This window comes from Nematolebias whitei, chromosome 8 (assembly GCF_014905685.2).
Source record: "Nematolebias whitei isolate Nwh7 chromosome 8, NemWhi1, whole genome shotgun sequence".
NCBI classification, from domain to species: Eukaryota; Metazoa; Chordata; class Actinopteri; order Cyprinodontiformes; family Rivulidae; genus Nematolebias; species Nematolebias whitei.
Window position 1 is genome coordinate 26,126,614 of NC_056505.1, and position 20,193 is coordinate 26,146,806.

Sequence of the window (20,193 nt, forward strand, 5' to 3'; positions counted from 1 at the left end):
GGTGATCAAACGTTTGGGAGGGGTTCAGAGGACTGAAGGTGAAAAATACTTAAAGCATGAGGTCAACTGTCCCATCTTTAATAATGACGTCTAAAAGGAAGTGCAAAAACTGATTTCCTTTCTTAAATGAGTGTATAGCAACTGGAAGGAGCGCCAAAGGTCAATTTCAGGCATGCATAATGATTTTACTATTGTTAGGTTACATAGTGACATGGTCAGACCAACCAGAATAACTTGCTAAGCAGCCAATGGTTGGCATATGAAACTAATTGTCTTATGTTGTACCATTTGTATGAGCTGTTTTTCTTTAAATATATATTTTAGTTCAATAAATTTAAATTTCAAAGAAAGAACTCTGTCTTTTGAACCTAACAGTGATTTACTAAGAATGTAAAGAATGTAAAACCAACAAGTTTAAACCGATACACAGACAGGATGGAGAATGTATAGCAACAACTTTACTTTTGGTGGTATTTCTGCTACAAAATGATACTACTGTATTTTTTGGACTATAAGCCGCACCGGATTATAAAACGCATTAAGCGAAACTAAAATATTTGGACAGATTTTTGATCACCGTGTACCACATAAAATCGGTTTGAGGTCAGTGGGCACAACCAGAATTAATACATAAGGTGCACCAGATTATAAAGCTCACTGTTGATTTTTTGAGAAAATTAAAGGATTTTAAGTGTGTCTTATAGTCCGAAAAATACGGTAGTTTCTCAGCAGCGATGGCTGTGGTTCAGGAATAAAACTGCAGCAAGTGTCAAACAACTTACAGCCCTACATTCTTACACTATATAGACATGATTTTATAAGTACATTTGTATAAAACATCAAGCATGTTGAGAATGCAACCACACAACGAAAGCAGCATTATGTTATCAGTATGTTGATTATATTAATAATTATTGTCAGATGTTTTCAGAGTTTGAGATCTATGATACACTTTGTCCATAGATTAATACAGCCTTGGTTAGAGCTCTAATGTAACTCCGTTTGACTGAGAGGCGTGTCCCAACAGCAAATGATGAAGACGTATCTGATCTGTGGGCGTGTGGACATGCAGTAGATGTTTGACAAAGATAGCGATATCAATATAATAAGTGGAAAGTGTAAGAACACCCAGTCACCTACTGCACATGCAATCCTTAATTCCTGGTTACACCCGTCGTAAGTGCAAGAGATCGACCCCTCCCTGTCGCCGCCCAAGCTGCTCACTTCGCAGGGCGAGAAAAGGTCTCGGCTTTGCTTGGCTTGATGTAAGAGGCAGAATCATGAATTTAATTCTGAAATAACAGAATCCAGGATGTCCTGTGGTTAACCACCAATACACAGATATCCGACTGACTTTTCCCGAGGAAAACCTTTTAGCTGTAATCCTGTCTGCACTGACAGATGGAATATGGATGTTTGAGGAGATTTAATGAAAACAATGGTGACTCCAGATGCCCTTTGCTGGGGAAAATTGTGTATTTACTTTGCTGGATTAATTCTTGTTAGCATTTGCTTGGTACGTACAACAAAATCCAAAATATGGTCATAAATGATAATATACATTGTATTTATTTATTGCGGTGCGATCATTATTAATGCATGCACGTCTTACAGACAAACTGCCCTCATGATTGGAGGTGAAACTTCGATGGCTGTGCAGGCCCAGCCCCGACTACACAATGAAGGCATCCTTGGAGATGGCCTGTGTTTGCAGCTGGGTTGTCAGGGAGTCCTCCACATACATGACAATAAGGAAAGGGATTATTTTCTTTGGCTGAGGAAGAAGGCTCTAATCAGATCACTGTGATGTGAACTCACTGTTTTTCCTCCCCGCCACCCGTCTTTCTTCATCCCTGTGCTGTTTTCAGTTCTCCTTTCACCTACTCCCTCTGCGTCCTTTCATCTAAAGAAACAAAAATATTTGACTAAATTAGCTTAAATGTCTTCAGACGCTTTGCTAAGTAGCTACCGCATTACAGTCATTACATGTCTTTTTGTCTTTTTTAGGTTCTTTTGATCTTTTCCCTGAAAGTAATAAGAGAAAATGGGGGTAACATAGATCAGGGCTATTCAATTGGTGGTCCGCGAGCCACTTCTGGCCCACGGGTGACTTCAGTCCTGCCCACCAATGAGTTCCTAAAAAAAAAAAAAAAACAAAAAAAAAAACATTTAATTGGGGAGAGGTCCTGGGTTTGGGTTCTTTATATGATTCAATGCAATAAAACAAACACATTTAACAGCTCATTGTAATACTTTGCTTATTTACATGATGGTTTTCGCTGGATGTCTGACCCCTGAGCTGCTGGCTTTCAGAAACTGTGGCCCCCCTGAGCAGTTTTGTTGAATAGCCCTGACATAGATTACTGAAATTAAAGGAACTGACTGAACATCAGTGGGAATTGCCCAGTGGAGGTGAAGATTTCACAGTGATTCATGGTACAGTCCATCCCTTTATTGAGTTTACTCACTCTAGGAAGTATACTGGGACATGTGAGAGCTGGAGGAGAGCTGAGGTAACCTTCCTGACTGGTGATGCATCCCTGCTCTGCATTGTTCATTGTGTCACGACATGACAACCTCACTGTGGACTGCAAAGTTTAGACTCAACAAAAAGATTAGTATTTTCTGACAAGGGCAGGTTATGTTTCATGGTTTAGTGGAAGTGTGGATTTCAACACATCTTTTATCACCTACAGATAACAAAAACGGTATTACATCATTTTTGTTATTGTTAGCTTTGTTGAACAAGTTTTTTAAAAAAGTTAAGCACGCCTTCGATGCTATTAGCTAATGTTCTGATTTAAATTGTACAAACTCAGTGGTGTTTATTCTGTCATTGTGTTGCCCTTTGGCGCCCCATCAAGACTTCATCAAGTATTGCATTAGGTTATACTTTATGTTATATTTACAACACAAATCGTTTCTTATTTTAGGTTAGCACCAGTAGTGTGAGATTTTAGTAAAGAAAGCTTCAATAATGCTACAATTTGGTCTGAAAAAGCAAACTTATTTATTCAAAACATTCAAAACTATTTCAAAAATGAAGTTTTTCTATCCCTTTAAGGAAGCTTTACTAAATAAATTAGTCTGTACCACCATTTTCTGTATATTTGGGTTTGGAACAAACGGCTTATGGATATTTTGTTCATACCACTGCAGAACATAAAATTAAAGGTTGGGTTTAATGGGAGGCAATTGAAATGGTTTCAATTTGTGGTTTGACTGGATAATTGGGATCAATCATGCCTGCTATGCTGAGGTTTGTTTACAGAATCAAGGAGGCTGCATGTAAGACAAGGAACATAGTTTTATCCTATCTGTTATTTTAGTGCTCATAATTAAAGATAATGGTTTTAAATATAAACCTGGTGCAGACATGTTTCCTGTAACTTTAAGAGAGATTTCGGGGCTATATGACAAACATGATTCTACAACTGTTACGTTTTTATCAATGCTTCCAAAGTTTCTGATTGTGTAAATAGTGAAAAAATATTTTTTAAAGTTACACAGTAGAGGGGTTCCTAAATCTTGAATTACAAAGTAGATGAGCATCTTCAGTCAGTGCACATAAAATGGGATAATTGCATGTCTGGCCCTTTTAGCATTAGGGTTAAGGAAGCATTTTGTCTAAAGTGTTTATGGACAATTTATCAAAAACTGTGGGACAGGTTTTAGAGTTGGAGGTAAAACAAGAAACCACTTGATGTATGCAGATGGTCCACTGTTTTCTTTTTTTCTTTGTCCATATATCACTGGGCTCCAACAATGTGTCTGAGTTTGATATTATGCAAAGAAGAGTAATATTCTAAGCACAAATAGCAGGGAAGATTGTGATATAGTATATCCAGACTCATATGCTTTTAGTACTCTTCCTAAAGTGAGTATTTCGGGCATCTCATTCCTGACTGATGTAGTGATATAGGGACAGCTTTCACTGTAACATGCTACTAATTAATTATTCTTAAAGCTAGTTCAAGCACAAAGAACATTAATTGTTTAATTACAACGGATTCTTTCTTTTTCGAGTTAAATTTCTTCCATGTAACCAAGATAACTTGTGGTGTGGAGTGGTAATTAGTGACACGAGACGCCATTTTATCTTTGACCCATCAGAATAAATGCACTCATTTATTTAACAGAATCAAAATTTAACATCAAACATGTACACATTGATTTGCTGATCTGTTTCTGATTAATAAAGTTGTTACGATTTACTAAACAAGACAACAGAACATTACTGATTGAGGCTGATTCACCTCTGAAGGCATCTAGCATGATTTACTTGTGAATAGAAGTTTAAAGAGAAGGAATAGATTTAAAGAGGAGGCTTAGATGGATGAAAGTTATGTGTTGAACCAGAAAATGGCACCCTTCCTCCGAATCCAGCTCAGCCCTCCGCACACTTCAGGGCGTGCAACGGCTTGTTACCTGAGATGGTGGATACCTCCACTCCGGAACAGAGGTCCACTGGCACGCTCCCTTTTCAGCGTCTCCGGTCAGAGTGGCTGGGGTCGTCACAAGTTGTGACAAAGTACTCAGTTCAACAGAATAAGCTTCCTTAGAAGTTGAGCATTTAATGCTCGGGTTGAGTCACAGCCGAGGCAGGCTGTGACTACGCTGGAATGGATGGACCCTTGGCACATGGTCAGATCCATCAGCTATTTTGTTCAGCTGTAAGACTCTATCAGACTGAGTCTCATCTTCGACTGAAAGTTCCAGGAAGACTGGAAAGGCTCGGAAGACTTGGAAGACTGAATAGTTCCAAGAAGTGTTGACTTTTAAAGGGTATCCACTTCCTGTCACTTGGTACCTCCTGATTGGTTGAAACAACCAGCAGGGGTGTAGTTTTAGTGATGTCAGAGGGTTATTAGGAGTCAGTAGACAGCAGAAATGTTTTAAGAACGGTTAGTACAGACAGAGAAATATTTTGAAGAAGTGAGACAATGCAGGTGCCAGCTAGTTCTTATTTACTGTCTGAGAGTTTTAAAAACAAGGCACTTCGTTCTCATAACTTGTCTCAGACTTTTGCCCTCAAATCCACTACTCCTCATTCGAACAGAAGACTAAATGCACACTTACTTCGTAAATAGACATTTAACTGTATGATCCAAGTCTAATGAGGTTTAAAAATCATTAATACTGTTTCACAGTTGATTTAAGTGAGTGGTTCACTTCAACATTTAGAAATGGTATGAACTAAACACACTTTTGATTATCAAGATATTGTAAAATAGTTAATGATAATATAAAAAAGAAGAGTGTTCTTTCAATTGATTAATTCAGGATACAATTAAATAGTCTCTTGATGAGATAATTTGTATTTCTGGATTCAGATCAATGAAATAAGGGCAGCACGGTGGCGCAACTGGTAGAGCTGCTGCCTCTCAGCGAGCAGGTCCTTGGTTCAAACCCCGGTCCAGGGGCCTTTCTGGGTGGAGTTTGCATGTTCTCTCCGTGCATGCGTGGGTTTTCACCGGGTACTCCGGTTTCCTCCCACAGACCAAAAACATGCATGTTAGGCTGATTGGTAACTCTAAATTGTCCCTAGGTGTGAGTGAGAGAGTGAATGGTTGTTTGTCTCGTTTGTCTCTATGTGTCCCTGTGATGGACTTGCGACCCGTCCAGGGTGTACCCCGCCCCTCGCACAGTGATTGCTGGACATGGGCACCAGTGACCCCCGTGACCCAAAATGGAATAAGCGGGTAAAGATAATGGATGGATGGATCAATGAAACAACTGTTCCTGTCCCCTGAAGGTCCTCAGAGACAGGTTGATGTCGGAGGTCTAGTTCACTACACTGATGACAGGGACATTTACAGACAGTGCAGCCTAATGCTTGCATGAGCTAATATGCTGATAATTAAATTCAGCATGTGGTTTGTACCAGTGAAGATTGCACTTTTTAACTTTTTAAGCATATTGTGTTTTTAAGTACACTGCCCATTTGTGGAGGCGCTGCAGAAAATGTAGTTTGAGAAAACTGACTGTAGCGTATAATGAACGAGGCTGTTGCTTTAAGGGTCAAGTTGTAGTTAGTGCAAGCCAGATGTTTATAAAGACTGATGTTCCCACTTGTTCTGCTGTACTGTGCAATCTGATGTATAGTTTTACATGCAGGTTAATGGAAAAGAACAATGTAATGTTATCGCTGACGCACCCTGCATTCAGTTCAGTTAGGTGTTACTTTACTATGGGGAATCAATGGCGTTTTAGCTTTAATGTAAATTTGTGACAGCCTGGATTATTATTTTTTGTTTGTCTTTGTTAGTGTGGTCCTACAAGTATCTTTAATAAAGCAATAAATTAAAAGGTAAAGTAACAAAAGCTTCTCACTGTCACTCTGACAAAAGTATTACATTTATTTACATATAAAAGTATGTAGTTTGTGAAATGAGAGTTGATTTATTGTGTATCCTTAGAGATTACAGTTCACATCAACTGTGATTTTTTATTTTTTTGCTTGGCTCAGGCAGAATAGCATCTTTTGTTCTGTCCCTCACAGTTTTTAGAAAAATCATGATGCCAGAGCCACCGGTGCCCCTGTCCTCCAGCGCTTTGGGGGCTTTGATGATCATATCCCCCTCTGAGTCCTGGCTATGGTTACGGAGCTGTCGAGCTCGAGCTGCAGGCACGGTGATGAAACGGCTCACAACATTGATGTGGTAGTTGCGCAGGGCCAACAGTTTTGAGACGCAGAACTCAAAGGACTGGTTTAGGTGATCGTTAGCCTGCTGCTGGACAAAACTCCTCAGGGACGGCTGTGATGAAATGGCCTGGATCAGCTGCCTGTGAGCAGGTAGCATGTAGTCCCTCATGCGGTTTAGAAAGGAACCTGAAAAAGACAGGATCCACACAATGAATGCATCATATTCATGTCCAGAATATTTGCAATCAATAAATGGACTCATTATAATATTAATTATTAGCTATCTTACGGCTTTTCTCTTCATGTTTGACTCCCAGGAGTTCATCAAAGCAGTGCAGCAGACTGCTTTGTGCAGCACTCCCTCCAGAAAACTCCATTGGCTTTACGTGGACGCCTTCGTAGACAAGCCCCTTCGGCATACAGGGGTTGTCTTTCCACCTAAGCATGCATATATTAGTCTAAATGCAGAGTTTCATATCAGTTTTTTTTTTAAATCTACAGGTTAAAAAAAAGATTAACCATGAAAACAAATAAAAAGTTAAATGAAAATAAAAACAGGTTTCTGTACCCAGACAGGTAGATTCTCATAACGCCATAGAAGACTGAAGGGTCCACATACACTGAATGAAAAAAAATAAATAAATTAAACTATATTTTAAACTGAGTAAACTGCAATAAGTTTTGTTATTGATCTTTGGATGGTTGACTCCCATTACCTTGCATCAATTTAAGTGCATCATTCATGTCCTGTATGGACTGGCTGATGTCCTCCAGGGCTCTGACCACTGCATCAGTGTCACCACACCTGATGCCATTGATAACAGAAGGAATGCTCTGCAGAACAATGAGATCATTTATTTAAATCTTTCTGCAATCACATTATGCCCCCCCTGCCTGCACCCCAAAACCTACCATCTTCCTCTTTTCCCCCTTCCTGGCAGATTCAAGTTTAATATATTTGACTGAAATGCTCTCTCCTGTGACATGTCCATACCATCTCTTTTGTCTTCTAACAGCTCAGCCTGAACTGTCCCTTTAAAGTACTCATTTCTAACCATGTCCATTTTGGTCACTCCTAAAGAAAATCTTAACGTCTTTATCTCTGGCGCCTCCAGCTCCTCCTCTGGCCTTTTTGTTCATGTGAAAGTTTCCAAAATAAACATCATAGACCTCATCATACACCTCCTTTATCTCATTAAAATTTTAATTTCGGTTTTGCAGATATTCTATCACAAATGCCCCCCCCCCCCCTCCTCTGACACTCATCTCCACACTCCACCCTGCTTGCACGCTCTTCTTCAGTCCAACAATGTTCAGTCACGTCATCTGGACAGTTTCTTTCTTTTATCTTTTTTTGTGCTGAGACCTTTCACCCTCCATCCAAAAGGCTTCATCAATCTGAGGAAACACCAAACAAAACTGATATTCCCCCAACAGCCTACTCCAAAGTGGAAAAACTTCTCGTTGACATAGTTGACATGACTGTCGATGAGGGAGAGGGCGTGCCCCAGAGGCCATAGCCCCAACATAACTGTTGTGGATTGGTTTTTTTTTTCACTTTGGAGTACGATGTTGGGGGAATATCAGTTTTGTTTGGTGTTTCCTCAGGCTGATGAAACCTTCTGGATGGAGGGAGAAACGTCTCAGCACAAAAAGAAAACAAAAAGAAACTGTCCAGATGACCTGACTGAACATTGTTGGATTTTATATCTGGATTAATGAGCATAGACTTTGGTCTCTTCTTCAGTGCTGCTCATTGCATGGGATAGTTGAGCACAGGTAGTTAAACTCATACAACTTTAATACTTCTATCCTGTGCAGCTTCACTGCGCCACCTGTCTCCCACTCATTTACACACATACAGTATATTCTGTCTCCCTTCAACTGACTGTCATTCCTTCTCTCTCCAGAGCATGCCTCCACCTCACCAGGCTCTCTTCTACCTGCTCCCTGTTCTCACTTAGAATCCTGACTTGGACTTCTGCCTGACCTCATCTGTCAGCCTGTCCATCACTACTGCAAACAAGGCGTTCAGTTCTCTTAATACAGAAGAGTTTTCACATTTGCATGTTATACGATGTGATTTGACTTCACCCGTATTGCAGGAATCGCTGCACGCTCCACCAGCAGAGTGACCAAGAAGAAGCCTTTCACACTTTCTCCACCTGGGAGGCTGACCAGCAACTCCAGGTTCCTGGATGCAAATAAACATATACAATGTTATATAAATGACAGGATTATGACACAGTGCTGTGAGTGGATGAAAATGCAGATATACTCACTCCATATCAAAAGGCCTGGCACACAAGATATGACGATGAGCATAAAAAGAAAATGTTGTTTCATTAATTTTTATTATTATTATTTTTTATTATTATTTAGCAAGTTACTTGTGGAGCATTAATGGTTTTACCCCTCTGGATCTTTCTTCTTCCAGTTAGCCAACACTGCATCTGCATGGGTCATAATTGGAGGAAGACCTAGGCGCTGCGACACCTCCCAGAATGGAACAGCCAGACTGGTTGGCAATTTCTTTAAAGAAGATTATCAACAAAAAAGAGCAACTGTTATAACAAACGGAGTATTTTAGGGTTTCTGCAGTAAGAGCATGAAAGGAGAAGGGAAAGCTGTTACCTCAGTGGTGTTGTTTTCACCTTCCTGCCAGACGTAGCCCATCGTCATCATGCTGAGGGCCAGGTGGGCGAGTCGTAACTCTCTGTGTTTGTGCAGGAAGTGGGTGCTCAGCACTGGCATCTGTACAGTAGTAACATGTATGAACAATTTCACAACAGCAGACAGTAAACTCTTCTTATCAATTTGTTGGCGATGCCACCGTTTACCTTGTTAACGCAGGAGCGCAGCTCGTGACTGTGCACAAGCTCTGGGATCCGCAGGGCAATATCCATCCATGGCTGGTAATACGATGGAAGATCTTCCTGCAAATGTAAAATTTCAGTTCCAAAGCAAACAAAAAAAAATAATAATAATAAAGCATAGGTCAAGTTCTAAAACAAGATAATAGCAACCAGTGTTGTGAATTTGTGATTTTGTTTCCATTTAATTTTTTTAAGCTTGAACTTTTATATTGTGTTAGTGCAAAAATAATGTCTTTGTTGGTGGAGAAATTTTAAAAACTGGATTTTGAACACGTGCACAACATCAAACTTAAGCCGTTAAGAATTAATTGGTCCCTTAATTGGTCTAACTGCTGAACCTCACATTTTCCAACACATAAAAATATTTTATCATACATAGAAACATTTTCTAGTACATAGAAATATGTCTATGTATGTCTAATATGTCTATGTATTTTTGTGCATAAATCAGTGTAACGGCTATTTTCACATATAAAAGCCTATTTTGAACTACTGGCTGTCTGGGTTCCAGTACTTGAGTACGACTTGGATAATGGTTCAAAAATACAGATGAGAAGAGTCTTTTCACGTACCAGAGGGTCCGGAAGGATAAAGCCAAAATCCTCAGAGACATAGTAGGAGTCCAGTGAGAAAGGAGCTCTGGAGTCTGTTCCTGGAGAAGCCATGGAGAAAATGAGACAATGAGACAGGAATGATCCTTTGACTGATTGATGCAGGAGACTGAACTGGACTCTGACACGAGCTGTTGTCATCTATAGCTACTGCTTGCACAGCACAACATTTATCCCTGACCTTTACTGTTACACAATTCTAGGGAAAGTGTGAAGCCAGTCAATAGTTAGCTTCACTTTGTGAATCATTTTAAGCAGCTTATTATTCATAATGTTCAGGTTGTTTTATTTAAACAAATATATATCACAAATTTATGACAAAGTACCAGGAAGAATTAAAAACAAGTGTGTTTGTGTGAGAGGTTATTTTATAACTACATAAATAAGTTTATGAAGTAAAAGTTCCAATAGGAAATGTATTAAAATCTTTACGCTGCTTTTTAAGAATTTTAAATCAACATCACAATTTTTAACATCCCTTTATCAAACTTGGAAAAAAAATAGTGACATGTTTAAAATACTACTGATAAACAATTAAATGATAACTGTATTTCCAGGAATAAATGTGATAAAGAAACAGCAAAAAGCTTTTTTGTTCCATTTAGTTCCATTCCAACAAAGTAACACACAATTTCTTAATCTTGGTTTTAATGTTCATCCATCCATCCATCCATTATCTTTTTACCCGCTTCTTCCATTTTGGGTCACGGGGGTCGCCAGTGCCCATGTCCGGCAATCGTGTGAGGGGCGGAGTACACCCTGGACAGGTCGCAAGTCCATCACAGGGTCGTTTTAATGTTCATTTACATTTGTATTTATGCAGTTAAGGTTAAGGTTTAACCAAAATTAACTTTATCCAGTTATGTTTCTGGCTGAAGTTTTACAATTGTTTCATTATTTTTCCACATTTAAAATGACATCTGTTCTGTACCAGTTATTAAATTGTCTGACACTGAATAACTATAAATAGACTGCAATGATGTGAAAATGCCATAAACCCACATTTTACTTAAGAGAGAAACACAGTAAATATATCAAATGTTTAAACTAAGAATATGTATAATTTTCAAAATAAAAAAAACTATGATTTTGAATTTGATGGCTGCAACACACCAAAAACATTTTGAGAAAGGGGCATCAAAAGTCTGTAAACGTAAGTGGCATGAATGAGAAACAGCTGGAAGAGCATTTTGCTCCTAATTACCTAAATTTTTTGGCAACTGGGTGTATAAGGAGTGTGTAATAAAACACATTTAAGAGGCTGAATCCATAAGAAGTAAAGATGGACAGAGGTTCAAAAGTGTGCAAAAATCTGCATTGAAAACTAATGGAACACTTTCATAATGATGTTCCTTATGCCAAATTTGGGAAGATTTGATTATCCCATCATCCACAGTTTATCATATCATCAAAAGAGTTCAAGAGTCTGGAGAAATTTCTGTCCAGAGGACGAGACTGAAAGTCAATATTGGATATCATGGACACCATGCCATCAGTACTAAAAAGTAAAATGAATATCTGACCTGATAAAAGTAAAGAATGTTCAAAAGTCTGCCTCTCTGATGATATAGGGGTGTATAGTGCTTCTGACATGAGCAACTCATTGGAAAAGCATCATTAATGCAGAAAAGTACAAGTTTTAGAACAGCATATGTTCTCTTCCAATTGAGTCTTTTTCACGGAAGGCAGCATGACTTTACAGTAGATGAGTCCAGGAGCTAAACTGTCCTGGCTGCAGTCCAGACTTCTTATCAAATACAAACATTTGGCACATTATGAAACAAGAAATTTGGCAAAACAGACTCAGGACTGTTGAAAAGCTAGAATCCTCCATCGGACAAGAATGTGACAACATTCCCCTACAAAACTCCAGCAGCTGGTCTCCTTGGTTCCCATTTGCTGTTTAAAGAAGAGGAGTGTTAAACATAACTCTGTCTCATGTTTTTTAGGCTTGCTGTGGCCATAAAATTCAAAATTAAACAGCAGCATCACTTAGTGGGTTATCCTGATCACTGCAGGTCACAGCAACTTGACAATCTGTGTAAAAAAACATGTGTGTGTGAGTGTGTGTGCGTGCACGCATGTGTCACTTTATTTGGTCACAATTGTTGATTACTTATGGTTTTTGCAAATTTACTTGAAATTTATTAAAAAATATATATTAACAGGCCAGGTTTTAAAACATGTTATTCAAGTTCAAGTCAAGGTATTGGTTTAGACTAGAAGCATAAATTTCACAACAACTAAACATTAGTATTCAGATCTTGTAAAAGTTGTCAGTGCTGTGATTCCTTTGGTGCTGAAACTAAATTCAGAAATGCAAACTCCAGAATGTGCAATTTGAAAAAAATATTAGTCTGAAATTGTATAATAATAATAATAATAATAATAATTATTATTATTATTATTATTATTATTATTGTTGTTGTGTTTATTATTTCAAGATTATGGTTTATTGGGACCCCTCCCTGGGCTGCCACCTTACCGTGGTGGAGGGGTTTGAGTGTCCCAATGATCCTAGGAGCTATGCTGTCAGGGGCTTCATGCCCCTAGTAGGGTCACCCAAGGCAGACAAGTCCTAGGTGAGGGGCCAGACAAAGTGCAGCCCAAAGACCCATATGATGAGTACAATTAATGGAAACAATCTTCTCTCGCCCAGACGTGGGTCACCGAGGCCCCACTCTGGAGCCAGGTCTGGCGGTGGGGCAGAATGGCAAGCGTCTGGTGGCCAGGCTTTCACCTATGGAGCCCAGCCAGGCACAGCCCGAAGAGGAGACGTGGGTCCCCCTTTGGTGCACTGTGAGATGGGTTGTGGTCCAGGGCAGGGACCTTGGCAGTCTTATCCTCAGCTACAGAAGCTGGCTCCCGGGACATGGAATGTCGCCTCTCTGGTGGGGAAGGAGCCTGAGCTGGTGTGTGAGGTTGAGAGGTTACGGCTAGAAATAGTCTGACTCATCTCGAGCTCTGGAACCAGTGTCCTTGAGAGGGATAGGACACTTCCACTTTGGAGTTGCCCCTGGTGAGAGGCACCGAGCAGGAGTGGGCATACTTGTTGCCTGTACATTGGGGTTCACCCCGGTGAATGAGAGGGTAGCCTCCCTCTGCCTATGTGTGGGGGGCGAGGCGATTCTTGTCCACCATCCGGCATCTTAATGGGGGTGGGAAGCGGTACACCACCAACACTGTTGATAGTGGGGATGGTGTGCTGCTGACCTCAACTCGGGATGCCGTGGGTTGGTGGGCAGAGTACTTTGAAGACCTCCTCAGTCCCACCAGCACATCTTCCACTGAGGAAGCGGAGCCTGGGGACTTTGGGTCAGGCTCCCCAATCTTTGGTGTTGAGGTCACCGAGGTGGTTAAAAAGCTCCTCTGTGGCAGGGCCCCATGGGTGGATGAGATTCGCCCAGAGTTCCTTAAGGATCTGGATGTTGTGGGGTTGTGTTGGCTTATAAACTCTACAATATTGCATGGACATCGGGGCAGTTCCCCCGGATTGGCAGACTGGGATGGTGGTCCCCCTATTCAAAAAGGGGGACTGCAGAGTGTGTTCCAACTACAGGGGGATCACGCACTTAAGCCTCCCTGGTAAGGTCTATTCAGAGGTTTTAGAAAGGTAGGTTCATCAGATAATTGAACCTCAAATTCAGGAAGATCAGTGTGGTTTTCAACCTGGTCGTGGAACACTGGACCAGCTCTACACCCTCAGCAGGATTCTGGAGGGTGCGTGAGAGTTTGCCCAACCAGTCTACATGTTCTTTGTTGACTTGGAGAAGGCGTTTGACCACATCCCTCTGGGAACCTTGTGGGAGGTACTCCAAGAGTATGGAGCACCAGGCCCTTTGATAGGGGATGTTAGTTCCCTGTACGACCGGTGTCAGTGCTTGGTACACATTGCCGGCAGTAAGTCGGGTTCGTTCCTGGTGAGAGTTGGATTCCACCAAGGATGCCGTTTGTCACCGATTCTGTTCATAACTTTTATGGGCATAATTTCTAGGTGCAGCCAAGGTGTTGAGGGGATCAGTGTTGGTGGCCTTAGGATTGTATCTCTGCTTTTTGCAGATGATGTGGTCCTATTGGCTTCATCAGGTCATGATCTACAGCTTTCACTATAGTGGTTTGCAGCCAAGTGTGAAGCGACCAGGAAGAGGATCAGTGCCTCCAAATCCAAGGCCATGGTCTTGAGCTGGAAAAGGGTAGAGTGCCTCCTTCGGGTCAGGGAGGAGGTCCTGCCCCAAGTGGAGGAGTTTAAGTTTCTCAGGGTCTTGTTCGCAAATAAAGAAAAAATGGAGTGAGAGATCAATAGGCGGATAGATGCGGCATCTGCAGTGAAGCAGACACTGTACCGGTCTGTCATGGTGAATAGAGAGCTGAGTCAAAAGGCGAAGCGCTCGATTTACCGGTCAATCTACGTTCCTACCCTCATCTATGGTCATGAGCTTTGGGTTGTGACCGGAAGAACGAGATCTCGGATACAAGCAGCCGAAATGAGTTTTCTCTGCAGGGTGTCTGGGCTCTCCCTTAGAGATAGGGTGAGAAGCTCAGTCATCTGGGAGGGCCTCAGAGTAGAGCTGCTGCTTCTCCACATTGAGAGGAGCCAGTTGAGGTGGCTCGGGCACCTGGACGCCACCCTGGTGAAGTGTTCCAGAGACATCCCACTGGGAGGAGACCCAGAGGAAGACCCAGGACTCACTGGAGGGACTATGTTTCTCAGATGGCCTGGGAACGCCTTGAGATTCTCCCAGAGGAGCTGGCCCAAGTGGCTGGGGAGAGGGAAGTTTGGACCTCTCTACTTAGGCTGCTACCCCCGCAACCCGACCCCGAATAAGCGGAAGAAAATGGATGGATGGATGGATGGATGGATGGATGGTTAATTGGGAAATTAAAACCTCTGCAAAGTGCTGGATTTGAAGCAGTAGATGGGTTTGATTAGTTATGTTAGGGGCAGCACGGTGGCGCAACTGGTAGAGCTGCTGCCTCTCAGCGAGAAGGTCCTTGGTTCAAACCCCGGTCCAGGGGCCTTTCTGGGTGGAGTTTGCATGTTCTCTCCGTGCATGCGTGGGTTTTCTCCGGGTGCTCCGGTTTCCTCCCACAGACCAAAAACATGCATGTTAGGCTGATTGGTAACTCTAAAATTGTCCCTAGGTGTGAGTGAGAGAGTGAATGGTTGTTTGTCTCGTTTGTCTCTATGTGGCCCTGTGATGGACTTGCGACCCGTCCAGGGTGTACCCCGCCCCTCGCACAGTGACTGCTGGACATGGGCACCAGCGACCCCCATGACCCAAAATGGAATTAACGGGTAAAGATAATGGATGGATGGATGGATAGTTATGTTAGTTTCTGTTTATCTATTAAATTACTGCATTTTCTCCAAATACTACAGTAACATCTTCATACTCTTGAATGCTAGACAAATGACAGTTTTAAATTCTGACAAATGCATGATGTCTGTATTGCTGTGAAATAAACACACTATAAAATTTGATATATTCTATATAACTGAAAAAAATCTTATTGCTAGTCTCTTCATTTTTGCTAAACAGTCTTTTCTTGTGCCAATATCCAAATTAAGTGTTAACTTAATGTGGCTTTAATCATTTTACATGTAATTTGAAGTCTTTCAAAAGATGGAACCGCAAACAGAGGTGAGACTTTGACAATATAAAAAATAATAAAATGTCATGTCATAAAGAACATGCTCAATAATTTCATTTTTTGAAAACAAACTCTTAAGTTAAAAATGTGATTGCACAGCATGTGTCTGTCTGTTTAGTGCTGTTTAACATGTTGCGCAGGTTAAAAGAGACAGCTAGATTACATAAGTGACATGCTGAGTTTCATTCATGCATTTTGATTCTTTTTGTTTCAACGTGCTGTTTCAATCAGAAGTTTCCATTCATTTTGTTCAGCATACACCATGAGCATGAATTACATTAGTTTGGGAATTTAATTACAGTATTTAGTTAAACTTCTCTTTCTTCAGAGTGAACTTATAATGTGTTCTGGAACACTCCACTTCAATTGCCTAGGTGGTGATTTGAGGTAAAGTTGGCATATTTGAAGGTAAGCCTCCCTCTCCAATATTCTTTAAGAGGGAGGCTCTTATACATATCCATGCATGACAAATGGTACAATGTTTGAAAGCATCCAAACATACTTTTAGCCATAGTGGCCAAGGAGCTCAATCTTTGTCTCTAAACTTCTCTCAAGAAGGTTTGGCCATTTAGCTTTTTTCATGTGAGCAGCTGCAAATTTCAGTCAGACTTGAAGTTGCTGTCTTCGACACCTTCACAGTCCACGATGATGTAAAACATTTAACAGTGGACACCTGTGTTCCAGCAGTTTCCAGTTCATGGTGGGTTTGAGCTTTGATAGTTCCTGGGTTAATCCAGAACATCCTAAACACATTTCTCTTTTAGATCTTCACTGAGTTCCTTAGACTTCTCTACTGTTTTGTCAATCCAGTAAGTGCTGTCCAACAAATCATTCATGCTGGCAAAGAGAAATCACCAGATGCAGTCAGTCTTTATCACTAATAAGAAGTTAATAGGCCTTGGTCTTGTCAAGTTCAGAACTTCAGCACCTACAGTATTAAGAGTTAAGTGAATATATGTACTGTATGTTATGTATGTATGTATATTAATATGTATTAATATGTATGTTAATTTTGGTGATATTATTTACATGAACGCTCCTACAAGAACACTGCAGATGTTGGATGCTGTCTATCATGGTGCACTAAGATTCATAACTGGCTGTGATTATCGTACCCACCACTGCACCCTGTATTCACTGGTTAACTGGACATCATTAACTTCACGCAGACTCTCTCACTGGTACATTTTCATCTTTAAATCACTTCTTGGTCTGCTGCCTTCATACATCTCCTCCTACATGTCTCTGCGTGAGTGCAGCTACGGAGTGCGCTCTCAGGACATTATTACCTGCAGTGTTCCCTCAGTGAGGACTGAACTAGGCAAAAGGGCCTTCTCCTACTCCGCTCCTGTTTCCTGGAATATCTTACAAAAAGATTTGAAGCTCTCGACCTTGACCTCTCTAAGTGGCTTTAAGAATCTGTTGGACTCCTGGCAGGGACCAATGCTGACATGTTCCTGTTTTTAGTTTTATACATTTGTCTTGGAATCTAGCTGTTTTTTTTGTTTGTTTGTTTTGTTACCTTTTCCTTTTAGCCATCCTATTTGTTAAAAAAAAAAAAAAAAAAAAAAAAACTGTAGTATGAGTTTTTATAACTGCTTATTGTTGTTGCTGTTGTCCATTGTTGTCATCTTTCTTTGTTGAAATCAGGTCTCTCTTGTAAATGAGTCCTCGAGGCTCAATGGGATTTACCTGTATAAATAAAGGTTGATATTAGAAACATATCTAAAAATGATGCATAAAAACTGGTCCATGCATTTGTCACGTCTAGACTGGACTATTGCAATGGTTTATTATCTGGGTGTCCAAATACGTCTTTAAAACGTCTTCAGTTGATCCAAAATGCTGCTGCCAGAGTCTTAACCGGAGTTAATAGGAGAGATCATATCTCTCCAGTTTTAGTTTCTCTCTATTGGCTCCCTGTCAAGTCCAGAATTGAATTCAAAATCTTACTTCTAGCCTACAAAGCTCTCAACAACCTAGCTCCATCTTATATTACAGAGCTTATTGTTCCATATTTTCCTAACAGAGCACTTTACTCTCAGGCTGCATGTTTACTCACAGTTCCTAGAGTTTCCAAAAACAGAATAGGAGGCAGAGCTTTCATTTATCAGGCTCCTCTCTTGTGGAACCAACTTCCAGTTTCTGTCTGTGAGGCTGACACATTATCCAGTTTTAAAACTAGTCTTAAGACTTTCCTTTTTGATAAATCCTATAGTTAGTGTCGGCTTGGGTTTCCTGAGCTGTCCCTTAGTTATGCTGCTATAGGCTTAGACTGCTGGAGGACAAACTGACCACATTTCTTCACTCTGCTACTGTCTTTACTTACTCTGCTCAACCTGTTTTGTATTTGTAATTATTTTTTCAATCCTAACGTGTTTTTGTCTTTCAGGTACACCTGCACCTACATCTGGACCTACCATTCTGTGTTTGTTTCTCCTTCCTGTCCTCTCAAACCAGCCGGTCAAAGCAGATTGCCACTTGTCCTGAGCCTGGTTCTGCTGGAGGTTTCTTCCTGTTAAAAGGGAGTTTTTTCTTTCCACTGTTGCCACTGTGCTTGCTCAGGATGGAAGACTGTAACAAAGTGAAGATGCAACTTGTCTGCTGGCCTCCTTAGATAGAGAACTTTACTAATTGGCTTTTCTATGTATGTGAATATTCCTGTAAAGTGCCCTGAGACAACTTTATTGTGATTTGGTGCTATATAAATAAACTGAACTGAACTATGTATCATTTTGATTGGGTATTGCAAAAAAATCCATTAAATTCAGACTGGTCCACCCAGTTCTTGCGTTTAAAGGCATTAAATTGTATATTTCTTCCATAAAAAAGCAGTTCAACTTAATTTTTAAAAGACCAATACTAATGGTGGGAGAGTGGTGGCGCAGAGGAGGTTTTGCCTGTGATTGGAAGATTGTCGGTTTAAGCCCCGGCACCGACAACATCAAAAATGTGGGCAGGGGTAGGTGAAGCACCCACACCTGCCCCCAACCTCATTCGCCCCACCTTGGGCCCATGAGCAAGGCCCTTAACCCCCATCTGCTCCCTAAACAGGTCTCTCTTGAAAATGAGTTCTCGTGGCTCAATGACACTACCTGGATAAATAAAGGCTAAACGAAAAAAACTAATGGCATTCTTGCCCATGAGGAGTAGATGTAAACATACAACTGCAACTGTAAACTAAGGCACATCTCTGTCATTTAGATGGAAAACCTCAAGGCTCAAACATGCACAGATGAAGCTCTAGTCCACACCTACCAGACACATTATCTAACATCATTTGTTTAGGAGAGCAGCTCATTCTTTGTTTCTCTCTCTCAGACCTATCTGGTACATGACCAGTTTATTGCTCGTGTGCAGGGCCATAAAGTGCTCCAAGGTCATGCATGTTGGTGTACGTGACCTGCAGGCTGCTTTTGGAGCCGCGGAAAGAGATTTGTTCGCCTTCAAAGTGGATCAGTGTTTTGTAATGAATGCCTCTTCCCTCCTCTGTGAGTCTGCCTATTATTAGCTACGGGGGCCTGCTAGGGTCAGAGCAGGGATGGTTTCCTGACGGTCAGGGCTGCAGCTCTGCGCAACGCTTCCCAAACGCAGTGACTCATCTAGCAGAGCTGTTTTTTTTATTTTTTCTTCCACATCAGAGCTCGTTCGGCTTATTCCTCGTTGTTGATGCTCTTCTGCCTCGAAGATGAAGCTAAACGCGCGCAGCCGTCAGGTGCGCGCTCCGACTGACGGAGCCCTGCTTTTTACTGTCGCGTCCATCGATCGTGCACTTCCTCATGTTGCGGTGGCAGGGACTCTGGTTTAGAGCTGGAGTCAGTGGGAGCCGGATAAACAGGCTCAGGAGTCAGTGACGGGCTCTTACATAACATGTAATGCAGTAAAGCCTCATGACTCGGGTCTTGGAGGGACAGCTCGGTGCTTCCGGTAGGAAATTCACCATTTTATTGTTATATTTCTAACGGGTTATAAAGATGGATGCAAACGTATGCGGTGTTTGTGCATTTCAGCTGTCTCTATGCGGCTTGTGTAAAATTGCAACCCATATAAAATGATTTAATTCGAGGACTGCGCAGTGAACTACAGGCTATAAGAATAAGAAGGGCATGAATGGAAATGCAATATGTTGTATTTTTTATTTTTGTTTACAGAGGCAGCTTAAGGTCACACTGCGTGATGAAATGTGAGTCAAGTCTGCAGGGATGCAGCTTGTCTAGTCAATGAGACTGTTTGTTTTATGAATGACAACAAAGTGGCTTAAAGACAGGCTATGCCAAAAGTAATACATATACAATGGATCAGTCAGGTGATGCTTTTTGTGCAGGAGGTTGTAATATGAGAGCTGCCTGAATTCATTCATAGGAGAAGAATGAAAATTTTAAACATGAATGCCTTTCAGAATGTGTGA

The 20,193-nt window shown here is 41.1% G+C and overlaps 1 protein-coding gene across 1 annotated transcript; it reads right to left on the bottom strand.

Moving 5' to 3' along the window:
- Nucleotides 1-6,434: 6,434 nt before the first annotated feature.
- On the bottom strand, nt 6,435-10,201 carry ido1 (indoleamine 2,3-dioxygenase 1). Its single transcript, XM_037680513.1, has 10 exons — nt 10,095-10,201; nt 9,487-9,582; nt 9,281-9,400; nt 9,060-9,178; nt 8,929-8,943; nt 8,741-8,840; nt 7,363-7,480; nt 7,215-7,266; nt 6,936-7,084; nt 6,435-6,832 (listed from the first exon to the last, which is right to left on the bottom strand). Exons 1-10 carry the CDS (start codon nt 10,185-10,187, stop codon nt 6,435-6,437), a joined length of 1,260 nt encoding a protein of 419 aa, XP_037536441.1. The 5' UTR covers nt 10,188-10,201.
- Nucleotides 10,202-20,193: the final 9,992 nt, after the last annotated feature.